The sequence below is a fragment of the Ursus americanus genome, chromosome X (assembly GCF_024610735.1).
Source record: "Ursus americanus isolate L20-20 chromosome X, mUrsAme1.1.p, whole genome shotgun sequence".
In the NCBI taxonomy this organism is placed as follows: domain Eukaryota; kingdom Metazoa; phylum Chordata; class Mammalia; order Carnivora; family Ursidae; genus Ursus; species Ursus americanus.
This window is the reverse complement of record NC_142164.1, coordinates 109,041,740-109,065,091: the sequence shown is the minus strand read 5'-3', so window position 1 is coordinate 109,065,091 and position 23,352 is coordinate 109,041,740. Positions and strand designations below refer to the sequence as shown.

The window sequence follows — 23,352 nt, the reverse complement described above, 5'->3', positions numbered from 1 at the left end:
CCTTTGTCACAGTGGAAAGGTGTCTCGCGGCACTTCATTATGTCTTTTTCTTTCTTATGTTCCCTCTAGCACAGTGCAGCTCCCAGTGTTGGTTTCCCTCCACCTTTTTTTCACTTATTAAAACAACTGAGATAAAAGTTTTTGTTATTGAGGGACTGAGCTGCGACAGATAATCTCTTTTTTAAAAACAGCAGTAAGGTAACTGTTGTTTGTTGATGCCGCAAGCCAGTGAAACACAGCAGCATGCTTGGTAACTTCTTCCTAAAGATGCTTTTGTTCTTCATTTAAGAATCGTCACCGAGTGATGACTCCATGATTTCGCCACTTAGCGAAGACTCTCAGGCTGAAGCGGAAGGTGTGTTCGTGTCTCCAAACAAACCTCGTACAACTGAGGATTTGTTTGCAGTCATTCACAGGTGAGGCAATTAATACCAAAAGTTTTGCTTCTTTCAGTGCGTCTCATCAAATGCAAATATGGGAAAGCCTTGTGTACTTGTGATACATTCAGCAAAAAAGACAAGACAATTTTCCACATCAAACTGATAGACCTGTATTTCTGTTGGGGAATGTGAGCCTTTATATCTAGCTCGACCTCACTTGAGAGACTTCCATAAGAACTGCTAAAGCGAGAGGTATTTTCCATAGGAAAGACATCCTGGAACAAGTTTTCATTTGAAAACAATTTGTGATTAAGTAACTTAGAGTGAAAGCTCAAACTCTGCTGTAATCTCTGACTGTAATAATTTCTTGAACAACAACAACAAAATAAAGCTCACAGCTGTAATCCTCCACTAGCGGAGATGCAAGTTGATTCACTGAACAGTCAGAGCCCAAGTTTGAGACAAGACAGTGTATAAACCCACCCATTTCATAGCTCAGAACTAATCACTGCTCCTTTTTTCCCCTCTTCCTAAAATTTAAACTTCTTTAATAACATTGGCCTTCTCTAAAATTAATACTCCAAATCCCATGAACAGAGGATGTCCTCTGTGCTGTTTTTCTAGGACACTGTTGTGTCCAGGCTGCCCATTCACGTTCTCTCACCTGCCCCCCCCCACCCCCCAATCAAGGGTCATGTTTGCCAAAATATATACTCCTTACAACTTGTGACTGACGAAAAGAGCAGGAACTCGCACTCGGCAGCCAAACCCATATTAGACTGAGCTATCCAGTCCTGCTGTGCCTGCTCCTTTCACAAGCATGACTACCTTCTTCCACTAGGCCTTGGACCTACATGGGACTCCCAAGGGACACAACTTGGAAACTGCCTTTTCTACCTTATGAAGTTATACTTTTTTTAAAGATTTTATTTATTTGAGAGAGAGTGAGAACATGCGCGCACATATGAGCAGAGGCAGGGGCAAAGGGAGAGGGAGAAGCAAGCTCCCCACTGAGCAGAGAGCCCAACTCGGGGCTTGATCCGATCCTGGGATCATGACCTGAGTTGGAGGCAGATGGTTAACCAACTGAGCCACCCAGGCGTGCCTGAAGTTATACTTTTTGAAGCAAGTTTTTTGGCAAGAAGCCTGCCATTTTTCCTGGAATTCTATTTTTATTTTTTTAGATTTATTCATTTATCTGAGAGGGAGAGCAAGGGAGAGAGCACGAGCGGAGGAAGGGGCAGAGGGAGAGGGAGAAGCAGACTCCCCGCTAAGCAGGGAACCTGACACAGGGCTCAATCCCAGGACCCTGAGATCATCCCCTGAGCCAAAGGCAGACACTTAAATGACTGAGCCACCCAGGCACCCCTGGAATTCTGCTTTTAAAAGGAACCTGCATTTTCTGTTGATGTGGTTTTCTCATAAAGAAAGAGCACAGCTCTTCAACAGCCTTTTTTTTAAAGGAGTCAATGAGAAACACCTTCTGTGTGTATATACCTTAGCAGGCACACCTCACCACTCAGTGAAGAATCGGCTTAGTTTTTCTTTGCTCTGTGTGTAGTCTAAGATCCGATTATATTTCCCCACCCCACTTTATCTTAGGACAAGTTACTAAAATGCTATAGAAGTTAAAGAGCCAAGTTCTTACCCCAAAGGACCAAATGTTAGTATCTGGAATAGTGGACAGAACGTAGTAGTTGGAGTCAGAAACATCTGGAATTGAATCTCAGTGCTGCCACTTCTTATTCGGTCTTGTCAGTTAAAACCTCTCTACCTGTTCCTTGTTAGTGGAGATACCTGTAGCTCACATACTCAATTTTGATGCTAAAATAACATTTTAGTGTCTAGAATATGGTAATGCTAAAAGCAAATGTCAGTTTGAAATTCCTACTGTACTGGAGTGCCAGATACTGCATATGCGAGATAATAACCACAAAGGTTTCAGTGAACCCAAATGAGGCTGGTCTCCAACTGCAAAGCTGACATTTTCTCTACCCTATAGATTTTTAGGTTGGTGAAAGAGCATGTTGCCAATATTTATCAACATACTGAATCATGCTGAAGATTCACTAAGTTTACATCTATTCACTTTTCAAAAGAAATAACATGATGATGGATGCCTATGTTACTTGGTAGACTTACAGAGCTTGCTAATTTTAGATTTGCATTTGTGTAGGATTTATTTATGTGCAGCACAGTGACAAGAATGACCTCTTTTTTTTGTGGATAACACTTGATTTTTTTTTTACCTTGTTTTCTTGAGAGTTTACAGTATATAGAGATTTAAGAGTTCTAGAGGTAGTCTATGTTTTTAGCTTCTCACAGAAAGTTGGCTTACTGACTGATACAATGATGTTACCAAGCAGCTATAGCAAATTGTCTTTATAGCCAAAAATGGATTGATTTACTTAAAAAGCCACATAAGAAATTTTTTTATATGGAGAAATTTAAAAAGTTGACAGAATAGTATAATGTACCTCCCCCGACAGACATATTCATCACCCGAGCCTTTCCACCATCAACCTACGGCTAATCCATCCCATCCACACCTCTATCCACTTTGCTCTTCTGATATTCACTGGAAGCCACCCCCACACATTAGAGCATTTTATCTGTAATGCCGAGACAGATTTAATAAAAGAAAGCTACAGTCCTTCACTGCCTACACTCTAACCGGAAGTCAGACAGCAATATTTTCTCATACTCTTGTAAAACATCCTAATAAGTCCTCCTCTAGAAGCTCTAGCTAACACATTAGTCATTATGTGAGATGGTCATTTACAGAACCTAATTTACATCCACTGGTTATTGGAGAATTTCCCTCAGGCTGTGAGTGCTATAAGGGCGAGGAATGTATCTCACTCCTTACCTCTAATGTTGTAATGTTTCCTATCTGATCAGGTAGGGTACACCAAAGTGCTCCTTAAGGACAATGCATGAATGTGACTTAACCCTTTTAGTTTCATAAAAATGTATATAGACTGAGACTTTTCCTTTTCTTGAAAGGTCCAAGAGGAAAGTACTTGGAAGAAAAGACTCTGGGGATATGTCTACTCGAAGCAAATCGAGGGCTTCTCTTGGCAGCAGCAGCAGCAGCAGCAGCAGCGCTGGTTCTGTCACTCTGCCCAACAGCAACGTGACCACCCCAAACAGCCAGAGGTCTCCTGGCCTCATCTACCGAAACGCCAAAAAGTCCAACACATCGAATGAAGAGTTTAAGCTGTTACTCCTCAAGAAAGGAAGTCGCTCGGATTCTAGTTACCGCATGTCTGCTACTGAGATCCTGAAGAGTCCCATCCTGCCCAAACCTCCTGGAGAGCTCACATCTGAGTCCCCACAAAGCACCCATGAGGCCCACCAGGGGGCATCTGGGGCCGAGGCATTGTCCCCACTCTCTCCATGCTCCCCAAGAGTTAATGCAGAAGGGTTTTCCTCAAAGAACTTTGCCACCTCAGCATCGGCAAGGGTTGGACGTTCCCGAGCTCCCCCTGCGGCCAGCAGCAGTCGCTACAGCGTCCGCTGCAGGCTGTACAATGCGCCCATGCAGGCCATCTCTGAGGGTGAGACAGAAAATTCTGACGGGAGCCCACATGACGACCGATCCTCCCAGAGCTCAACATAGGTGGCCCGGGTCAGGCTGGCTGTCAAAGGTCAAAACCCTTAGTCATATGAGGATGTAGGAACAGAACAGAGGACTGGGGAGAAGTCAGCACACCATGGGCATGGGGTAACACTGCTCACCAATGAATTCCTAAATATTTGCTGGGGAAATGGAAGATGGTATTTCTTGGTTATTTTCCACATTTTTAAGTAGCTGCACTGTCTTTCATATTTTTCTTTAGCTTAGTTTGATTTACCCAATCTCATTCCTTTTGATAATATAGAATTTGAAAACGTCTGCTTTTCATGAAACCTAGAAAAAGTTTTCCCAGAGCTGCCTATTCAGAAAACAAAGCCCTCACTGTCATAATTCTTAAGAAGATGAAATTACTCTGGAGGTTTGGTATTTTTTTACATTAAAATGAGCTAAAGAAAAATTCAGAAGAAAGAACTACACACATGTAAATACCATATTTTTGATAAAAATGTGTAAATAGATTTATCAGTGACGAGTGGACATGTGGCCGATTATCTACCACACACCAACTGTTTATAGAACACAACAAATAAAGTGTAATAATTGTATTCTGTGAATACCATTTTCATATAAATACCATATTTAAATGTCCACCAATATGATTTTCTGAGTGATAAACTTCAATTATGAATCTTAAACTGGTGAAATAAAGAAAATCTTGAGGTCATATACTGAAATGTGATTAATTTAAAATAATGAATTCAGACCTAACCAATTTTGTGACAAATTCAGCACCAAACAAGTGAATAGTAACACATGGCTATGATTTGCCATGTGGTAATTTGGACAGAATGAAAAGCATGCTTTTGATTTTTTTTAATCAATGAGAAAAATCATCATTCTCAACACAAAGCCCTGAAGAACAACATTTGACAGTGTCTTTTAATTTTTCAGTGGATTGCTTTAAAGAGAATGAATAGGGAAAACAATAGTTAATTTTAGGTTATGTTTTATATTAGGCTACTGGGGACATAAACAGTCATAATCTAATGACTATAAACTCCTTAAACAGTTTAGCAATTAGCTCCAGTTTCTTTAACTAACAAAAATAAAACATAAGCATGCCACAGAGCTATTGATTTATCAGTAAGTACCTGTAATGAGTTTTCAGTGAAGCTTTCTCTCTGTGCTGATGAGATTCGTGCTACCTAAAAAGTAACAGAAATGACACTGTGAACAGTATAGTTGGGAAATAGGTATGTGTATATGCATTATTTATATTCACTGTTAAACTGGGAATGGGGAACAGCTCTGGTTCACAATGCTACATACAAATGAGTTTTTGTCTGATTTTACTATATCTGCTTGGTGGCAAAAGGGGAGGGTGGTGGGTGGGAAAGGAAATGTCAGGGCAAGTGCTCTGATAAAATGAAGGCAGGGAAACAAGCTGAATTACTTGAAATTACTTGAATTTTCTTGTCTTAAAACTGAAAAAAAAAGTAGTTACAAGTTGAAATCTGTAAATGGTTCTTACACCTCTGATTTTAACGTGAACTGATACTAATGTTTGAAATATGTCAGAAATATAAGCAGCTATGTACTTAGAATATGTTTTGAATGGGACAAGGTAAAAGTAGAGAGAACTAAGAAGGGATATGGCCTATAAAAGAATAGAATGTGATTAGAATGATAGAACAGACCAGAGTTAACAAGAAATTGATAAGCAGCTGGCTTCAAGTTTATGCAAGTGGTATTTGGGAAAGTAGGATGTGTGAAAGGGGGTTTGTGGCTTTTGTTTAATTCATACAATATGAAGGAGAAAGCCTGGTCTAGGAGGATGCTGTCTTTCAATAGAAACACTTTCTAAGATGTTATAATTGAGAATTAGAGAATCTGATTGCTGTTGGTTTTTTGTTTGTTTGTAAAGAAAAAAAAATGTCTGTCTTCTCCTACTATTTGTTTTCACTGTCAAATTGTATTTCTTAATTTCTTGTCATCCTTGTACGTAAAGTGGGTGCTGGGGGTGGCGGGGTAGAGGAGGGAGAATGTGTGTGTGTGTGGATGTGGGTGTGTGTGGATGGGTGCTTGCGCTGGGATAGATAAGCTACCTGGTAAAGGGTACATTTGAACATTTACAAAGTGTTATACTTTTTATTAAAAGAAAAATGTCTGGGGGTTTGAAAAAAATGGACCATCATTTCTCATTGGAACCCATTAGTCAAGAAAACCAGCATGGTTTGACACAAACATGGGAACATGAATAACTTTTTCTCATGCTTTGAAAAGTACACTTGGCAAAATTTTAAAAAGAAAGTTTTTAGACAAATGCGATAAGAAACCATCATTTCCAGTCACAATAGGTGATCTTTTATAATTTTCATAAAAGCAGTTCGTTTGCAGTATGGCTTTTGTGTAGTTAGGGGTTTTTTAAGCGTAAAGAAAGGTATGTGGGCTTTAAATGTGATTCTAAATCTTAAATAGGAAACACATGAATTGGCTTTAATAAATATGTCACCTTTTTATTATTGACATCAATTTAAGTAATGGTACCATATATTTTTTAAAATACATACTGACTTGAATTGTGAGGCAATAAGATTACTTCTATATGTAATGATCACAGAACTAACCCTTATAATATAGTTTTACTTATTTTGTTTACTCTAAAAATCTATAGCAGAGTCTCTCTATTTTATATTTCATAGATTTAAAAAAAACCCAAATAATGATGGATTTTAAATTCACTGTGTTAAGAGTATTGAGCAACAAACTGAGTAAAAAAAAAAAAGTAAGGAATTCCTTAGTAATCTGGAATATTCTACATGGCTTTATTACATAGCATATAAAACCAAGAATTAGAGGGCTGTCTTCAACATCACTGCCGTTTTGAAGCAGGGTACACACATTAGGTATCGTGAAAAACATCAATCCAAACTTTTCTTCTGTTGTTTGCACTGATGCTAATTTTTTGTTCTTTTATGTTTATACAACATGTCTATGTTGTGTGGGGGGAAATTTTTTTCCTTACTTTTTTGTTTTTTCGTGTTTTGGGGGGTTTTTGTTTTGTTTTTGGTTTTGTTGTTTTTTTCATTTTTTGGCTAAGTAGAGGACGTGGACTAGTTGTAGCAAACGAAACACACTGTTTGCTCTTGCCAAAGGTCAGTGATTGAGTACATTTGCTGCAGTGATGGCAGACTTAGAGAACTAGATCATAACAAAGATTTAAAACTATAAAGAAGGTTACAGTGTAACTATTTTGGTACTAGAACCAGTTCATGCTGGCCAAAAAGACAATGGTTTATGGACTTGCATCCATTTTGTATTTTTGTAATATTTGTAAATATGAACTTTTTAAATTGTTGCAGAAATGGTTTCTTTTGTAAGATGTTTTCAACGTTTACATTCAATTCAAGCCTTTGTATATTTTAGAGCTGTGCAACACTTTGAGTCTTGTATTTATTTTTAGTAAAAATGGTGACAGTTTCATTGTGAACCCCTCTCAAAAAAATGTACCAGAAAAGTTTGATTACCTAGAAAGTGTGTATAGAAGCTGCAAATAAACGTGACTGCAATTAAACAACCAGTTTCTCTTGGATTATGTAATTGCATTCTTGGGGTTTCACAAAGGGCAAGTGTTTTATAGGTAAGTGGACACAAAGGAAGGGAACTGCTATAGCAAAAGTATGAGGAAAAAAGTACTGTATAATGAGCTCTAATCTCACTTTGGGCTTTTTTAAAAAGTAATCTCAACACCCAACGTGGGGTACCAACTCACAACCCCGAGATCACACATGCTCTACTGACTGAGCCAGCCAGGCGCCTCTCTAATCTCGTTTTGTATTTGAGAAGAGAAGGAATAAATTTCCAATACCTACTATACTTTCCTTGTAGCTCCTCTGTGAGCCAGGAAAAAATTTATGGCTTTACTTTAAAATACTCACCTGCTTTGCTTCTGATAATTACTCAGGCTGTGCCTCCTTCTGAAGATGGGCAGCCTCGATATACATATGACAATATGCCACCACATAATGTCACGTACCCTTTATTACACAGCAAATGTGTGTGCCAGATAGTGTTCTAAGTGCTTTGCTTACTCAAACTCAAGTACTCCCAACATTGTGCCCATTTTACAGATGGGGAAACGCAAGCATAAAGCCGTTACCTGACTTGCCCAAAGCTATGGAGGGACTATATGTTGAGGCTGGGGTTAACCCCAGTAAATCTGGCTCCAGGGTCTGTGCTACCTCTCCATGAGGTAAAAACTTTTTAAAAATAACTTTCCCCGTTTGTACCAAACCTCCATAACTAAGGCCCCATCCCCTCTCCTTCGAATATTCCAGCAACGACGCGCACACCTAGGATAGAGCCAAAGCCGACATCTGTGACGGGAGGGCGAGAGACAGAATCACATTTAAAAAAACAAAATTTTCAAAAAACCAACCAATGACAGTGGGGAGGCCACGCGCCCAGCTGCCTCACCCCGCCGAGCCCTCTCCACGAAGCATCTCCGGCGCTGGAAGTATCGCGTGCGCGTGCGCTGGCGCCCCTGCGCAGCCGCAGAAACACCTCTCAGCTTCGGAGGCTCGCTCCTACGGTCTAGTGCCGGCTCCCAATCCCACCAGCTTTTGCGAGCGGAAATCTGAACTCGAACGCCCAGCTACAGACGCTCGGAGGCGGGCACTGCCGGCTGCGCAATGGGAAGCAAAGCCCCTCCCCTCAACTGTCTCCCTAGCAACGTTCCTTTCCCCAACCATTGCGCAGGCGCCTGCCGGATTGGTTAACAACCGCGTGTACGGGAAGAAGAGTGCCGCGTGCTCTCTGGTGCGCGCGTAGTTCCGGAGCTTCCGGGGTCCTCGAGGTGGGCGTGTCACGTGGTCGGACCCGACTTCCGATGGGAGGACCGTTTGAGAGGCTATAGAGTTAACGGTTTTGGCCGTTGACGCTCCGGAAGGCTGGCTGCTACTAATGGGGTACCGTGCCCTCCGGAGGCCGGTGTGGCAGGTCCTGATGCCAGAACAGGTCTGTTTAGCGGCACTTTTTCCTCCCCTTGAACTTTCTTGCCTCTCGGGTGGGCGCGAGAAACCTTTGAGATACGGTTTGGCTTAACGGTTGGGGAGCTCCGGGGCGGAGCGGGGGGCGGGGCGGGCAGGATTTGCAGTGAGGGAAGAAAATGGACTTGGTTTTCGGGATCGCGCAGAGGGGTGGTTCAGGGTGGTTCTCGCCGCATGTCCCGGGATACCAGCAGCTATGAGCTTTTGAGATTTGGCCGCTTTTTGGGTATTTTGTGCTGACTTTGGGACAAGTAAATCCTCTCACATCCTTTCTCTTCCTTAGCGAAGGCGGGTGGGGGCGAGGAACTACCAAGACTCTGAGACTTTCTATAGAATTTTGAGTTTAAAGAATTGATGAACTAGCGAGTTGATTCGTTAAAACATTTTTTTGAGATTAAAACGTTGAGTTAGAGCCTTTGTTGGTAACCTCGTTTGATCAGTGACAGTGCAGTCTTCTGGTTTATTGTAAATACATAGACGCGAGGCGAAAGAAAATAAAGGCACGATTGTTTGATAACTTGGTTAGAGATCGCTTCCTTCCTTCTTTCCTCTATCTGGCTCTCCCCAAATTAGGACTGCTCTAGGGTTTTAAACTACTTTAATATTTACAAATAGTGATTTTTACAAGCGGTTTTTCTTCACGGTGTTTTATAGAAACCGGGCATGGGCTCGATTCAGTGCTGGACGATGGGATAGGTTTGGGCGGCATTATCTTCCATCGGGCAACTTTGTGGTCGCTTAAGTTTGATACGGACAGAAGTGTCTGACAGGATTTTTAGAAAACAATTGTTACAGTGTCTTGACCCAATTTTGTTTAAAAAAAATTGTATGTTGTAATCTGCCTTGTTTTTGCTATGTATTTTTGGCAGTGGTTTTCGGGTGAAACGCTGTTTTCATCCTTCACATTTTCGATTAATTGATGAGATAAGTGAATGCTTTGCAACCTTGGAAACTGAATCTTCAAATGACTTTTGAAAAATGCCTTTGAAATGCCTTTAAAGTCTAAAAAAAAAGTCTTTTAAAAAACCAGATGGCTTCTTGTTCTTACGTTATCAAGAGTTTAGCTTTTCTATCGTAAAGTACAAATGAGCTTCATTTTAAAAACTCATTTTGCAGGATTTTGAGTTTAATGAATTATATTAATAATTCTGCATAATCCAGTCATGGTTGGGCTCTAAGAAATTGTTGCAGAAACTTTATCTTACACGAAGAAGGGAAAGGAACTAAAATTGATGCTGTGCCTGCTGTGAACCAGACATGATGATACTCAGTGCTTAACTGTGTCATTTGGTCTTACACAGCCCTGTGAAGTAGATATTATTCCAACTTCACAAGTTAAGAAATTGAGGCACAGAGAGATTAAATACCTGCTTGAAGCAAAAGAGCAAATTTTGCAATTTGGATTTGGATTCGAGTATTTTTTAAAGCCCAGCTCTTTGCATTATGTCCTTATTTAAAATTTGTTTACAAGAAATAGTTACTATAACTGCAGTATACAGGTGCAATGTGAACGAAAATTACATGTTTTGACCCTGAGTATTTATTGTCTGTGTGCTCCATGACAAATAGTTCTGATGTTATGAATACCCAAATAACGAAATAACAGTTTCGAACAGTGGGTGCCTTTGCTATGCCAGCCATAATTTTAAGCACTTGACGTGTATTAATTCATTTAATCCTCATAACTCCGTGTGAGGTCTGTACTGTTATCGCCATATTACGGATTAAAAAAAAAAAAGCACGGAGAAGTCACACAATTAGTAAGCAGAGGAGCTGGGACCTAAAACCGAGGTATTCTGGCACCAAGCTTAAGGTCTATATGTTGTTTGATATTTCCCTTTGTGTAACGATTACCTTAAAAGCATTACTGTGTGAGTGTTCTGGTACTTTGGGGAAAGAAGTGTCACTTTCAGATGGGATGACTTAGCACCTTTGCTTTGTGGAGATGGAACTTGAGTTGAGTTTTGAAGTTGAATAGGTTCTCCTAGGTGGAGCACCAGCAGGGTATTGTGGGTAGAGGTCATGACAGGAGTGAGAGGTTCAAAGAGTGCAAGATTGGTGACTTGTAAATTTGCCACAGAGGTAGAAATGTCTGGAGTCTAGTGGTGGACTCAATGAATGCTGCATCTGTGTCTAACTACAGCCAAGTTTTGGCTGCAGTGTAATTAATCCAGTAGAGAATTGTCTGATTTTAAGAGTCTATAACGGTGGTGGCAAACTTTGTCTATAAAAGGCCAGAGAATAAATATTTTAGGCTTAGAGCAAGGGGACACGTGGTAAGAGGTGATCTCCTTGAGGGGTGTAGAGGCTCCTGACTGTGTAAGGACCTTGTAGGCCATTGTGGGAGTTTGGGTTTTATTTTGTTATTGTTAGAGAAGGGATTCCAGGTGATTTTAATAATGAATAAGTAAAGCCCATAGACTCTGGAGCCAGACTACACCACTTACTAGCTATGATACCTGGATAAATCATTTAAACTCGCTTAGCCTCAATTTTCTCTTAAGAAAAATGGGGATAATAACAGAGCCTGCCCCATAGGGTTGTCAGGAATACGAAATGAGTTAACACATCAAGTGCTTAGAACATTGCCTGGCACAGAGTCGGCTGTAAAATCTGTTAGGTATTATTATCTGTACCTTGTGGTATATTCCAAATTTTCTATAGTGAAACATACATAATGAAAAATTACACATATAAAATATAAAACAAAATTGTTAGAAGTACAATGAGATTATAGGAAATCCTCTTAGAGTTGGGAAATTTGAATTCAACATTTTCATTCCTTGAGAGTTCAAGTAGAGGTGCAAGACTGCTCCGCAGTGTGCTTTGTCAGATACCTGTGAAATGAGGACTGCTTCCATAAATCATGGCCTGTCTGCAAGGTAGAAAATGAGGAAGTTGTGAGAGTGACTACAGTATATCTAAAGGTATTGGTTTGGAAAGACTTATTCCACTATTGATTATTTTTGCCTGTTTTTGAGCTTTAAATCAAGTTTATCATACAGTATGTTCTCTTTTGTGTCTGACTTCTACTCACCTTTATGGTTGTGAGATTCATCCTCATATGTAGCAATAGTTGGTTCATTCTCGTTGCTGTGTAGGCTTTCTTTGTATGAAAACACAACAGTTTAATTATTCATTATTAGTCTTATAATCAGAATTAAACAATCAGTTTAAAAAATAAAAATTGAAGTTACACCTCAAACTGGAGGGTTTTTTTTTTTTTAGAGAGAGAGAGCATAAGTGGGGAGGGGTAGAGGGAAAAGAGAGGAAGATAATCTTTTTTTTTTAATTTGAAGATTTATTTATCTGAGGGAAAGAAAAAGAGAGAGTCAGCACGAGCAGGAGGAGAGGCGAAGGGTGAGAAACCCAAGTTGACACAGGGCTCCACCCCACAACCCTAAGATCATGACCTGAGCTTGAAACCAAGAGTCCGATGCTCAACTGACTGAGCCACCCAGGTGCCCCTGGGCTCCTTTCAAAAAGCAGTTAGGAATTGTGTTCTCTTGTTCATTCGTTTCCAGCATTTACTCTGTAGCCTTTCAGTTGTGAAGCATTCACTTCACGATTTGGAATTTGTGCGTGATCTTGATTCTTATTCCTAGGTGTGGCAACAGAGCTTTTCAATTTTCAAAGGTTTATTCTAAATCACTAATGGAAGAGTTACTGTTTTGTCACTCTCTAAAATTCAGCCAGGACTCCAATTGAGTTTGAGTTGGCGTTCTGAGAACATATCCCTATTAAGTTGATTATGGTAATGTGTGAAGTAACTTTTTTGTGTGTTGCTTTTCAGGAGTAGGTGGTTTACCAGCCCTAGGTGACCAAGCAGTTTCACAAATAAACCCTCCAGCAAGTTTAAATATAATTAGGCCCAACTGCGAGGAAGTGGAGTGCTGCTGTTGCACAAAAAAGATGTCTAGCGGCTCCAGTGAAGTTGATGTGGTTTGTATTTCAAATTGAAAATCTGTCTTTGTTCTTTTCATTGTGCTCTGTTTCTTTTCTAAATCGAATTTAATTTCATTCAGTGAAATGCAGAAATAACAACTTCATGAGTTTTGACAGTGATCTATAAAGCTGCGACAAACATTCATGTGCAAGTTTTTTGTGAACAGATACTAGCATTTCTTTTGGGTTAATACTCAGGAGCTGAATTGCTAGCTCACAGGGTTAATGTAACTTCATGAAAATCTCACCAAACAGTCTTTCAAAATGGTTGTGCTGTTATACAATTCTGTCACATTCTGCCATGTTTCTTGATTCCTGAAGGTGAGTAAAAATATAGTTATTAAACTATATATAATTTGGCTTAACAGAAAAAGCATTTCTTTACTTAAGTAAGGATGTGGGTATTAGTGCCACCTAAGTGCTATGGGCAATTATCTTAACTTCTGTCAGCCCCAGTATCTTTTCATCTTTGGACATAATGTTAACTGCCTACTGAGAATTGCTTTCTGACATAAATATGTGAAAGCATTTTGAAAAGCATAAGGCACTATACACGGTATATTTTTATAAGAACTAATCTATAGCCCATCCCATATTTTGGTTATGCGTTTTGAAACAAAGACTTCATAGCTTCTATCTGTCTTTATTTTAACATTATTCCTATAGTTTATAATTCATTCTTAGAATACTGTTATTAAATGAAATTTAATGGTTATTTATTGTATATTTGTTTATACCCTGTCCTATTCCAAACAAATGTTTTAAGGTGATTAATTTATCAAGAGAAATAGGTGCTTAAATGTTTCCTATTTTGTCCACAGAGTGGCACTGTTGGATTATTTAAAAATCAAAAGCCATGTAACCTGGTTCTTTTCTCCTGGTTAGAAATACTTGCTTTTACAGCAGTTCTGGTGCCAGGTTACTAGACTAGTCTTTCTACCCTGAGTTACACAAGAGGTTAAGCTCAATAGAAAATGATATCTTAAGTGTAGTTGGGATAATGAGAAAACAGTTTTGCAAGTACATCTTTTCATGTAGTCATAGTATTTACAGTGGACAAAGGTCCTTTGATAACCACCAATAGGCTTTTGGAGCTTCTTAAAAGTGAAATTGAAGTCCTCAATTTTTCTTTCAGTTCTATCTTTCATCTTTCCTTTTAATTTGTTAATACATCTTCCTTAGATAAGAACACGAATACCTGCTTATGATGATGATAACACTGTTCTTTATGCATATGAACCAAACACTGCATATGTCAATAATGTAAGTAATATTAATTGCCATTTGCCAAATATATTAACACTTAACCATTTTAAAGAAAAAGGTTTAAATTCTTCATATACTGTAGTTTCTCTAAACTCAAACTCAAAAAATATTGGCCTCTCCTGAATTTGTTTGCTTCCTTTCAGTAGACAGTGAGCACTTAACCATTTTACTTCCCTTTGCCTTAGCTAGTAGGAAGTTCAGAGCAGTTTATACTCATTTTCAGTACAAAACTCGAAACCCAGGTCCCTCTGATACAATAAATTCTTATTTCCTCTCTTAATTAGCAGTTGTCATTTGCATTCTCGTATTAATGTGAGTTTTTATTTTATTTTGTCTCTGCTTTAGATTAAGACTTCTGAATCCTTTTGAAAAGTTGGTGACAAATAAAAACAATTTAAATAAATGTAAAGTGTTTTTTTCCTCCTAGTGTTCAATTTGGCTCTTATAAAAGTAAAGCATTAACTACTTAACTTTTAAAATATTAGCAGGAAAGCGTGATGTCTGACACATCCTATAACGAAGAACAACAAAAAACAGTTACGGACATCCTCACTCATTGTCAGGTACAAAAGTTGGGTCTCTCAAAGGTAGTTTTCTTTTCTTTTTTTTTTTTTTTTTAAGATTGTATTTACTTGTCAGACAGAGAGAGAGCACAAGCAGGGGGAGCAACAGAGGGAGAAGCAGGCTCCCCGCTGAGCAGGGAACCCGATGCCGATGCCGGGCTCAATCCTAGGACCCTGGGATCATGACCTGAGCCAAAGGCAGATGCTTACCTGACAGGCTCCCTCAAGTGTAGTTTTCTGAAATACTAAGTTAAAATTCTTCATCTCGTGTAAAGTATACAATTAATTGAAATTTTGCTGTATCAAATTTTACTTAGGATTATCCCCTCATTGTGGTGACTGTTAACAATTTCTAGTTAGAATAGCCTCTCCAGGTGAAAATTTTAAAACACCAATATGTACAGGGGCGCCTGGGTGGCACAGCAGTTAAGCGTCTGCCTTCGGCTCGGGGCGTGATCCCGGCGTTCTGGGATCGAGCCCCACATCAGGCTCCTCCGCTATGAGCCTGCTTCTTCCTCTCTCACTCCCCCTGCTTGTGTTCCCTCTCTCGCTGGCTGTCTCTATCTCTGTCAAATAAATAAATAAAATCTTTTAAAAAAAAACACCAATATGTACATTTTATAGCTTTGTTTTAAAAGCCATTAACTGAAGAAGTGTATGTTATGTTGCTCAATATTGAATTAATTTCCCCTTCAAAATCTTTAAAGGAAATTGTCTGATACAGAAAAAAAATTAGTATGTGCCTAAATGCATTGTTGAGATATCTCAATTGAAAAAATGGCAGCATGCCATTGTTTTTTAAAGAGTATATCTTATGTAGTTTTGAGGGGATTTTGTAAAAGTTAGCATGTTGGTAGAGATTGATGGGTATAATTATCAAGGATTTTGTGAGCTGTATCCTCTAGAGGTAATGAGAGCTCATTTTTTAAAAAGTAGCTGTTAACATACAAAGTTTGTTGGATTAAAATGAGCTACCGTGCCTAAGTAAAGAGCGTTTCGGTGAGTCTTTATCACTCTTATTGAGAACAGAAGTGGACTGCTTCAAGGGAACATATCAGATCTTTGGGGAAGGATGTACGGGGGGGGGTAGGAGGGGGGGTTCTGATTTCCAGCAGGGCCGTTCCCAGCCCGCCTCACGTAAGCACCCATGACGCCCCAGGCTGCCACTGCTCTGCCAGGGCCTTCTTTCTGAGCGATGGTGCAAGATGTGGTGGGCTGGAACGGGGAGGAGGAGAAATGCCCAGGGTCCCAAGTCACAGCCCTGAAACGGACCATCGGGGATCCTCCCCGTTTCTCCCAGTGTGCTAGCTCTCTCCTTTCTTCAACCCCTTCCCTTACCAGTCTAGCCCAGTTGCTGCACACTTCCATCTTTTCTTTTTCTGTCCCTGCCCAGCATCCTCTTTAGGAAGACCCCAGCCCTACGCAGGCTGGGAAGCAGAGGGGGCACCTGCTGGGACCCATCCACTGTTCCATGGCCCTTCGACAGCGCTCTGGTTGACTCCCTCTCCGTCCCCCACAAGCTCTGGACAGCCGGCCTTCACTTCTTACTTCAGGGAGGCCAGAGAGGGGGGTGGGCCCGGGCCCCTGAGGCCAAAATCCCTCCAAGTCCCAATTCCTCTTCCCACAGCCAGCCACTACCCTGGGATCTGTCCTTCAGGCGGCTCCCTCTATAAGGCTAAGGCCAGCACTGCTTTCGGCCTCTGAGCCTCTTCCCCTGTGCCAGGACACCTCCATTCGTCAGTGGCCACCTCCTGCACCTTCCGCTCTGCTTCCGTGTCCATCACTCTCCGCATCCCCTCCCACAGCTTAACCACACCTCTGCTTTGGGCCTCCCACCCTCTTTCTGTCATGCCTTCTCTCTCCTTCCCTTAAAAACCCAGCTCTTTGAACATCATTTATGTTCACTGTCTAAGCATCTGACTTCCTGTGTTCTATTTGGGTGTTTTTGAATCTACTGTTCCTTCTGCCCTCTCTGCCCTTCCATGCATCTTACCTAGTGAACACCATCTCGTCTTTTAATCCTCAACGTAGACCTCTCCTCTGAAAAGCCTGCCACGACTGCCAGCCGGGGTTAGGTCTTGCTCTTCTGTGCGCACTTAGCCTCCCATTCTTGCCTGTGTCGTAGCCATCAGAGTCATAACAGTGATATGAATATTAGTGGATGATTGAGCGCGACTGGACCAGTCGTCTTGCAGTGTTGTTGTTAGGATGGTAGTAGTAACATCATACCACAGCGCCTCACTTTGTCCTCAAGAGAACTCTGAGAGGACTTCTCATCTCGATTCTATACATGAGGAAATTGAGGCACAGAGAAGTTAAGTGACTCGCCCAAGGTCACACAGCTGGTAAGCAGCAGAACGCTAGTCTTTGCACCCAAGCGTGTTCCCCTAGAGCCTGCACTATTTACCTCAGTGCTGTGGGCCAGTGGGTCTCACTTGATCATGCACCAGAACCACCTGGAGGGCTCGTGAAAGCAGATGGCTGCCCCCACTGTCAGAGTTCCCAATTCAGCAAGTGTGGGGTGGGAGACGGTGCAATTCCGACAAGCCAGTGGGAGAGGAGACGTTGATGCTACTGGTCTGAGACCGTGCTTTGAAAACCGCTGCTCCGGGCTGCTCCTCACCCTCCTGAAATCCTCTCTCTCCGGCTAACATGGCGGTTCCTTAGGGCAGGATCTGGTGGTTTTCTTGTTTTCTTGTTTTTTCTTTCTGTCCATATTCCCAGCACCTAGCAAAGCAGTTCTGAGAGGTAGTAAGTAGGCCCTCAATAATGTTTGTTTGAATGAATGAATAAGGAAGTGGTTCTGGCCTCCTGTTGAAGTGTATTTTCGACCTGAATGAAATTTCTGTGTGTTTGAAGAATTCTCAGGTTTTTTTAGTCACATACCTGGTTGGCCGATAGGGGACATGTACTCGAAGGTTTTGTAAGGTTAATTGTTGATTGCCTGATTTTGAAACACTTTGAAGCCAAAAGTCACACCTGTTGTATTTGGCTCACTATTCTTTCCAGCGTAGCATGCTCGCTGCCTGTGAATTCACACCATGGTTATATGGAAAGAGGCTCTTTGGCCTTTTAGCAGATTTGAAGGTTTCTTTCCTAAAATAGCACCTTCCTTGATATAAAATGACTCCATCATAAATGTGGTGGCTTATGAGAATGGTGATACATTTACTTTCCGGTATTAAAGCTTCTTAAAATGCCTGTATGGCCTGGAGTAGTTGGGTAGGAGGTTGGGGCTCCTTGTCTCAGCCAGCTCGGCTCTCTGTCACCAAAACCAGACCTCTGGTTCTGATACCTTGAGAACTTTTCTTTGTTTCTAGCAGTCAAAAATTGGCTCATTGGTATTTTTATGTTACTTTTGAAATAGAAACTATTAATAGCTCGTATTATAATAGGTGATCTATGATGCTATTCAAAACCTGGATAAGAAATTTGATGTCATTCATGGAAAAGTTTCAAAAATCCACCGTTTTCGTGCGAAATCACTGTGGCAGAATCGCGTGAGTGTTAACAAAAATATTTTCACAACTGTAATAGATCTCTCATTTCTAAAGATGCCAATGAGTTAGAAATGAGAAAGAACTATTAACTATGAGATTAGCAAGGCCAAATTGATTCTTGGTGTAGCAGCAGATGGGAGACTAAAACTTGTTGGGGAAATGCTTAAGTTTAGGTTTGAAAATGTATGATAATGAATATTTTTATGCTTAAAACCACAATGTATAAAATTCAGTTAAAATGTAGGGTTGAAGAAGAACAAAAATCATATAATCGAAATAGAGCATTAATCTTTAGTAATATAAAGCAGTGTTACCTGAAAAATAAATTTATATTTACTACTTTTTCCTTTTTTTACTCACTGACAGTTGGTTTATGCTGGATTTGTGTCATTTCAGAAGCCACTTGGATATGCCTACAAAAATTATAATTATCTGCTTTCCAGAAAGTTAAGATTCCAGAAAATGAGGAAAAAGGAGCCTCCTTCTTCATTCTCTTACCCTGAAAGTTATAGCCCAACTATGCCAGTGGAAAGGCCAACAAATGATTCCCCGAGCTACCCTGTAGGAACACCCTACCATTCAGAGGAGGGGTCCCCAGAACGGGATCCAGAGTCACCCCTCCAGGAGCAGGAGCCAAATCTGAGCCAGAGTCCGACACTTCCCTCCATGTATTCTTCACATTCATATCAGCCATATTTCACACCTGATGATCCAGTGCAGGGCTCCTCTTCCATGCCCTGCTATTCCAGCCCAGGGGCCCACAGCACCCACAATATCTTCTCACCTACTCGAGCTTCTACAGCAGGCCCTGGATCCATGCTGGGTCAAGGTGAACCCAGTCCGGCACGTAACCCTGAGATGATGACTTATCCAACTCTAATGGAAAATAAAAGCCTCGGTCATACTGGCTCATCGCTTTGTATCCCGCCCAACTTTGGTGAGTATGAAATGACGCATATTACAAATAGCACTATTTAACCTATAATCACAAGTAGCACTATTTGACCTATAATCCTCAACATCCTTGATGCAAGACAATTTCTCCCTACCTAACATCTCTTCTTTCAGGATAATGATCAGGTCAAGTTTCATTTGTCTTTTTCTCCCATTGAAGCTACAAGTTCACCAATTGGAACTGACCCAGGTATCCTAAAACAAAGCTTCTCTGATGACCCTTCAACCTGGTCCGTGGATGAAGTGATCCAGTTTCTGAAACATACAGATCCTCAGACACTCACCCCCATCGCTGACCTTTTCAGGCAACATGTAATGTATATTTTGATCTGATTTTCCTGCCATAATGCTTTTTTCTTTCTTTTTTTTAAAAAGTAAGCTCTATACCCAGTGCAGGGCTTGAACTCACAACCCCAGGATCAAGAGTTGCATGCTATAGGACTGAGCCAGCCAGGTGCCCTTGCCATAATGCTGTTGAATGACCTCTGTGCAGGCCCTTCAGTTGGGTACTGATTAGTCTGGATGGTGGGGGAACCCTAGCAACTGATTTTCCATATGTGAGAAAGGTTACTTTGCCCAAAGTTAGATCCTTAAATGGTAGAGACTGGATTTAAATAGGAACAATGTGACAGGGCGTCCTCCTTGTTATGATGCCCAGTGAATCCAGCAGCTGATTCCATTTGGCTCAGTTCTGTTAACCTTATATGGTTATTTAAGATTTGGGATGCTGATATCCTCATGCCATTTACAAAGTAACATCATGGGTTAAATTTTTGTAAGTTCTAATTTTTATTGTACTTAGTAGAAAAAGTATAGAAGGTGCCTGACAAAGGCAGTACTATAAGGGGTTTCAGGTCTTTTCAGACAGTACAGTTTTATTTTTTAAACCAGAACTTGTAAAAACCAAGTAATATGTTTCAGCAACATCAGTCTGTTAGTAAAGAACTTGAGGAGGATGCCTTGTGACTATCGAGTCATGTTTTTATAGTGTTTCCTAATGAATAAAGTTAGTGGCCACATATTTGATGTACCCTTTTCGATATGGCAAGAAAGTAGTTTTTAGCATCTAATTAACTTCAAACAACTGATTAGCTTGCAACAGCCAGACAACACTGGATAGCACATGTACATTTCACATGGATGCTAACATCCTTATGTTCCAAGCTGTTCTAAGAAAATTAATGGCTATCTGAAATTCATGTCTACCATTCATAGTTTTTACTCTTTGTCATAGATAGGCAGTATTTTATTCAATACAATATTTATAGGTAGGTAGTTTGCTGCTTAGGACATTTTTAAGATTTTAGGTTGGGGTACCTCGGTGGCTCCATCAGTTAAGTGTCTGCTTTTGGCTCAGGTCATTATCCTCGGGTCCTGGGATCAAGCCCCACGTCGGGCTCTCCTTCTCGCGCTCCCTCCGCCCCTCCCCCACTTCATGTGCACCCTCTCTCTTTCTCAAATATAAAATATTTTTTAAAAAGATATTCGGTTAAATTTTCTTCTTAAAATTCAAAGTAAATTTACAAATGATCAAACCATGCTTCACTGTACAAATTATACTTTTAGTAGTTTTCATCCAGCAGGTGTATACTCAGAATATACATCTGTAATGAGCTGCTCTCTTATTGGTATTACGTGTTCTTATATATGAAGACATGACCGTTCCGATAGAATACGAACACAGTAACTACTGTCACATCCTTCTCTCTGTAGGACATTGACGGGAAGGCTCTGCTGCTACTCAAGAGTGACATGATGATGAAGTACATGGGGCTGAAGCTGGGGACAGCCGTGAAGTTGTGCCACTACATTGACAGGCTTAAAGAAGAAAAATTCTTTAACAATTGAAAACACGTTGGTGTAGATTTAGCTTGGAATTCATTCAGGGGAGACCAGTGCCATTTTGGTGTAAAATCATTTTTCTGCCCTTAAAAGTTTTTGTTGTGTAGAAGGTTCTTCTAAAACTATGTTCTATCCAGAATTGCAGAACTACGTTACAGTCAGGTTTACTATTTTAGAAGCCATTTAACATCTTATTACTGGCATATTCAGATTGGGGGTTTGTTCTTTGTATCTTTTAATTATTTTCATTGTATAGTTTACAAATGTACTTCATACAGGAAACAGAAACACCTCTAATTTCTGTTCCTCTTTATCTGTAGAACCAAAACAGCTGAATCCCAAAGAGAAAATATCAGGGACTGACAAGTTCTCTATAAATCCATGGGTTTTCCTCAAGAAACCTTAAAGATGCAACTATAGATAGCATCTTTCTAAAATATTTTATGTTTGTTACTGCAAGGTTCTGTTCATGTTCTACCAGCTTCCCAAAAGGGAAAGCCATATAAATTATTTTCCTTTCTATTGTTATTTCTATATATGTTGTATTTGTTCTATTTAAAGAAAAAAAAGGCAACCTATAAGCTTCCGTAAAGTATTCTTACCAGTTTTTAGATAAATTCTTAGATAGAATGGTCATTTTATGGAAGAAATACTTAGTTTAAAACATACATGTTTTGCTTAAGCTTGGACATTTCGCTAGGCATTCACTGCTCACATCTCTATAAAGATGCCTATGTCCAAATTTTTGAAAGATATAGATTTTATCTGTGTTCATAACAATACTGTTTCATATTTATATTTTATTCTGTATCTGAAGTATACACACAAGTAAATCTTTTCTTTTTGAATTTAAGAATAGCACTTTGCACTTCACAGAGGAAAGATGAACTATAGTGACATGTTTTTATTCTGTTAAAAATACATCATTTGCGTCACTAGTACCTCTCAGCCGACTCTAGGTCTTCAATACGGGGAAGCTCTCTGTCGGGTGCGGTGTTTCTAGTTCATTTGCTTTCTGAGCCATTTAGCCTACTAAACTTTGGAAGATACGTTAGTTCTGATTTGTCATTTTGGACTTTATTTTAAAAATTAGAACTTTCCAGTGAAACCTGTTCATTTTTTTGTTATTTATTACCTTGTTTTATTGTATAACATTTGATGTAGTATTTATAAACTGTGAGAATTGGTGCTAAGTGTATTAGCCATTTGTTATAAATGCCAATAAAATGTTCACCAGGGGCAAAAACGTGCATTTTCCTTTTCAAAAACCAAGTGTACTTTATAAACAAATGCAATTCTTTACTGGGCATATGTGATTTAAAAGGTGCTTTTATTTATGTTATTCATTTATGTTATTTCTTGTAAGACAAGATTCTAATTTAAACCTGGTCTTTTATCAAATTGTTTGTGTGAAGATGCTGTGCCCAGTTGAACAGTCCTCAGGTGTTTGTATGAATACTATGTTTTACAGTTTTCAGATTTTAAAATATAATAAAGTTTTAAAACCACAATAATGTCAAAGCCTCAGATTTGATTTTATTTGCTTTCACTGCATGACATTAATGTACGAATTTATTAGAGTTGATAAAGAAGCGCTCTACTAAGTTTGTGGTTTTCTACATCCAGATAGTTGAGTATTAACACTTGCCCTCGTTCTGCAGATAAGCAGATCACTAGCAGCAAAGGGCTGATCTCTTGTAGGGCCTTAAACGAGACCCAGGGGAGCAGTCCGAAGTTCCATCAGTGAGCTTTGTGCTCAAAACTTGTTGCTCGCAATCGTACTGATGACGCGAGCGCGCTAGGAAAGGCCAGTGCCCCCACGTATCTCGTGCCCCCCCCCCGAGTTCCCACGTCTGGCTGGCAGTTCTGGCTGCTCTTTTACCACTGGGGGCCAGGAGTCCTACTGCCTTTCTGCTTTCAGCTCTCCCAGCTTACAGGGTGGAAAAGCCTTAGAGGCTCAGGATTGGGGTTGCATCGCCTCCAGTATCTGACCCCTTGCCCCTCTCCCCTACGCCAGGAGCTTCTGCTCCATGCCTCTGAACCCACAAACTCCTCCCGCTGCAACAGCGTGTCTGGTACTTCATTCAGAGACGACAGGGGCCTCACTAGGCTCCAGGGCTGATGCTCTAGTGGCTGGAACAGGGCTGTCGCTTTGCTTGTCTGGGACTTGGATGATTCAGAAGCACTTGTTCTTTACTGTCTGGTTTGTCAACTTTTAGTCCAGACATAGCATTCCATGTTAGGCTCTTGTGAACCATCCAGGCCTTTAAAATG

At 40.3% G+C, this 23,352-nt stretch overlaps 2 protein-coding genes and 1 long non-coding RNA gene across 5 annotated transcripts in view; 2 read left to right on the top strand and 1 right to left on the bottom strand.

Moving 5' to 3' along the window:
• Nucleotides 1-7,537, top strand: part of NHS (NHS actin remodeling regulator) — a 338,321-nt gene extending 330,784 nt beyond the window's left edge. For both annotated transcript variants that reach the window (XM_045778024.2, XM_087859860.1), the window contains exons 8-9: nucleotides 290-416; nucleotides 3,387-7,537. In XM_045778024.2, the coding sequence (XP_045633980.2) occupies nucleotides 290-416; nucleotides 3,387-4,002 (743 nt within the window). In that variant the 3' untranslated portion in view covers nucleotides 4,003-7,537. The remainder of the gene's footprint in view (nucleotides 1-289; nucleotides 417-3,386) is intronic.
• LOC123779664 (uncharacterized) overlaps nucleotides 1-8,570 on the bottom strand; it is an 81,968-nt gene extending 73,398 nt beyond the window's left edge. The window contains exons 1-2 of the long non-coding RNA XR_006776258.2: nucleotides 8,399-8,570; nucleotides 5,112-5,165 (exon numbers count right to left, since the gene is read on the bottom strand). This is a non-coding gene — a long non-coding RNA (uncharacterized LOC123779664). The remainder of the gene's footprint in view (nucleotides 1-5,111; nucleotides 5,166-8,398) is intronic.
• A 149-nt stretch (nucleotides 8,571-8,719) lies between these two features.
• Nucleotides 8,720-22,592, top strand: SCML1 (Scm polycomb group protein like 1). 2 transcript variants are annotated; one of them, XM_045778012.2, is made up of 8 exons: nucleotides 8,720-8,976; nucleotides 12,802-12,950; nucleotides 14,136-14,216; nucleotides 14,705-14,782; nucleotides 18,178-18,282; nucleotides 18,679-19,219; nucleotides 19,397-19,548; nucleotides 20,950-22,592. In XM_045778012.2, the coding sequence occupies exons 2-8, from the start codon at nucleotides 12,921-12,923 to the stop codon at nucleotides 21,082-21,084; spliced, it is 1,122 nt and encodes a 373-aa protein (XP_045633968.1). In that variant the 5' UTR covers nucleotides 8,720-8,976; nucleotides 12,802-12,920; the 3' UTR covers nucleotides 21,085-22,592. The 2 variants fall into 2 exon arrangements, with proteins under 2 accessions (XP_045633968.1, XP_045633969.1); XM_045778013.2 differs by lacking the exon at nucleotides 14,136-14,216 and having other exon boundaries at nucleotides 8,720-12,950.
• Nucleotides 22,593-23,352: the final 760 nt, after the last annotated feature.

Coding starts and splice junctions, on each gene's coding strand:
- SCML1 (XM_045778012.2), top strand. CDS start 12,921: ATGTCTAGCGGCTCCAGTGAAGTTGATGTG. Junction 12,951..14,135: donor GCTCCAGTGAAGTTGATGTG/GTTTGTATTTCA, acceptor CATCTTCCTTAG/ATAAGAACACGAATACCTGC. Junction 19,220..19,396: donor TTGTATCCCGCCCAACTTTG/GTGAGTATGAAA, acceptor CTCCCATTGAAG/CTACAAGTTCACCAATTGGA.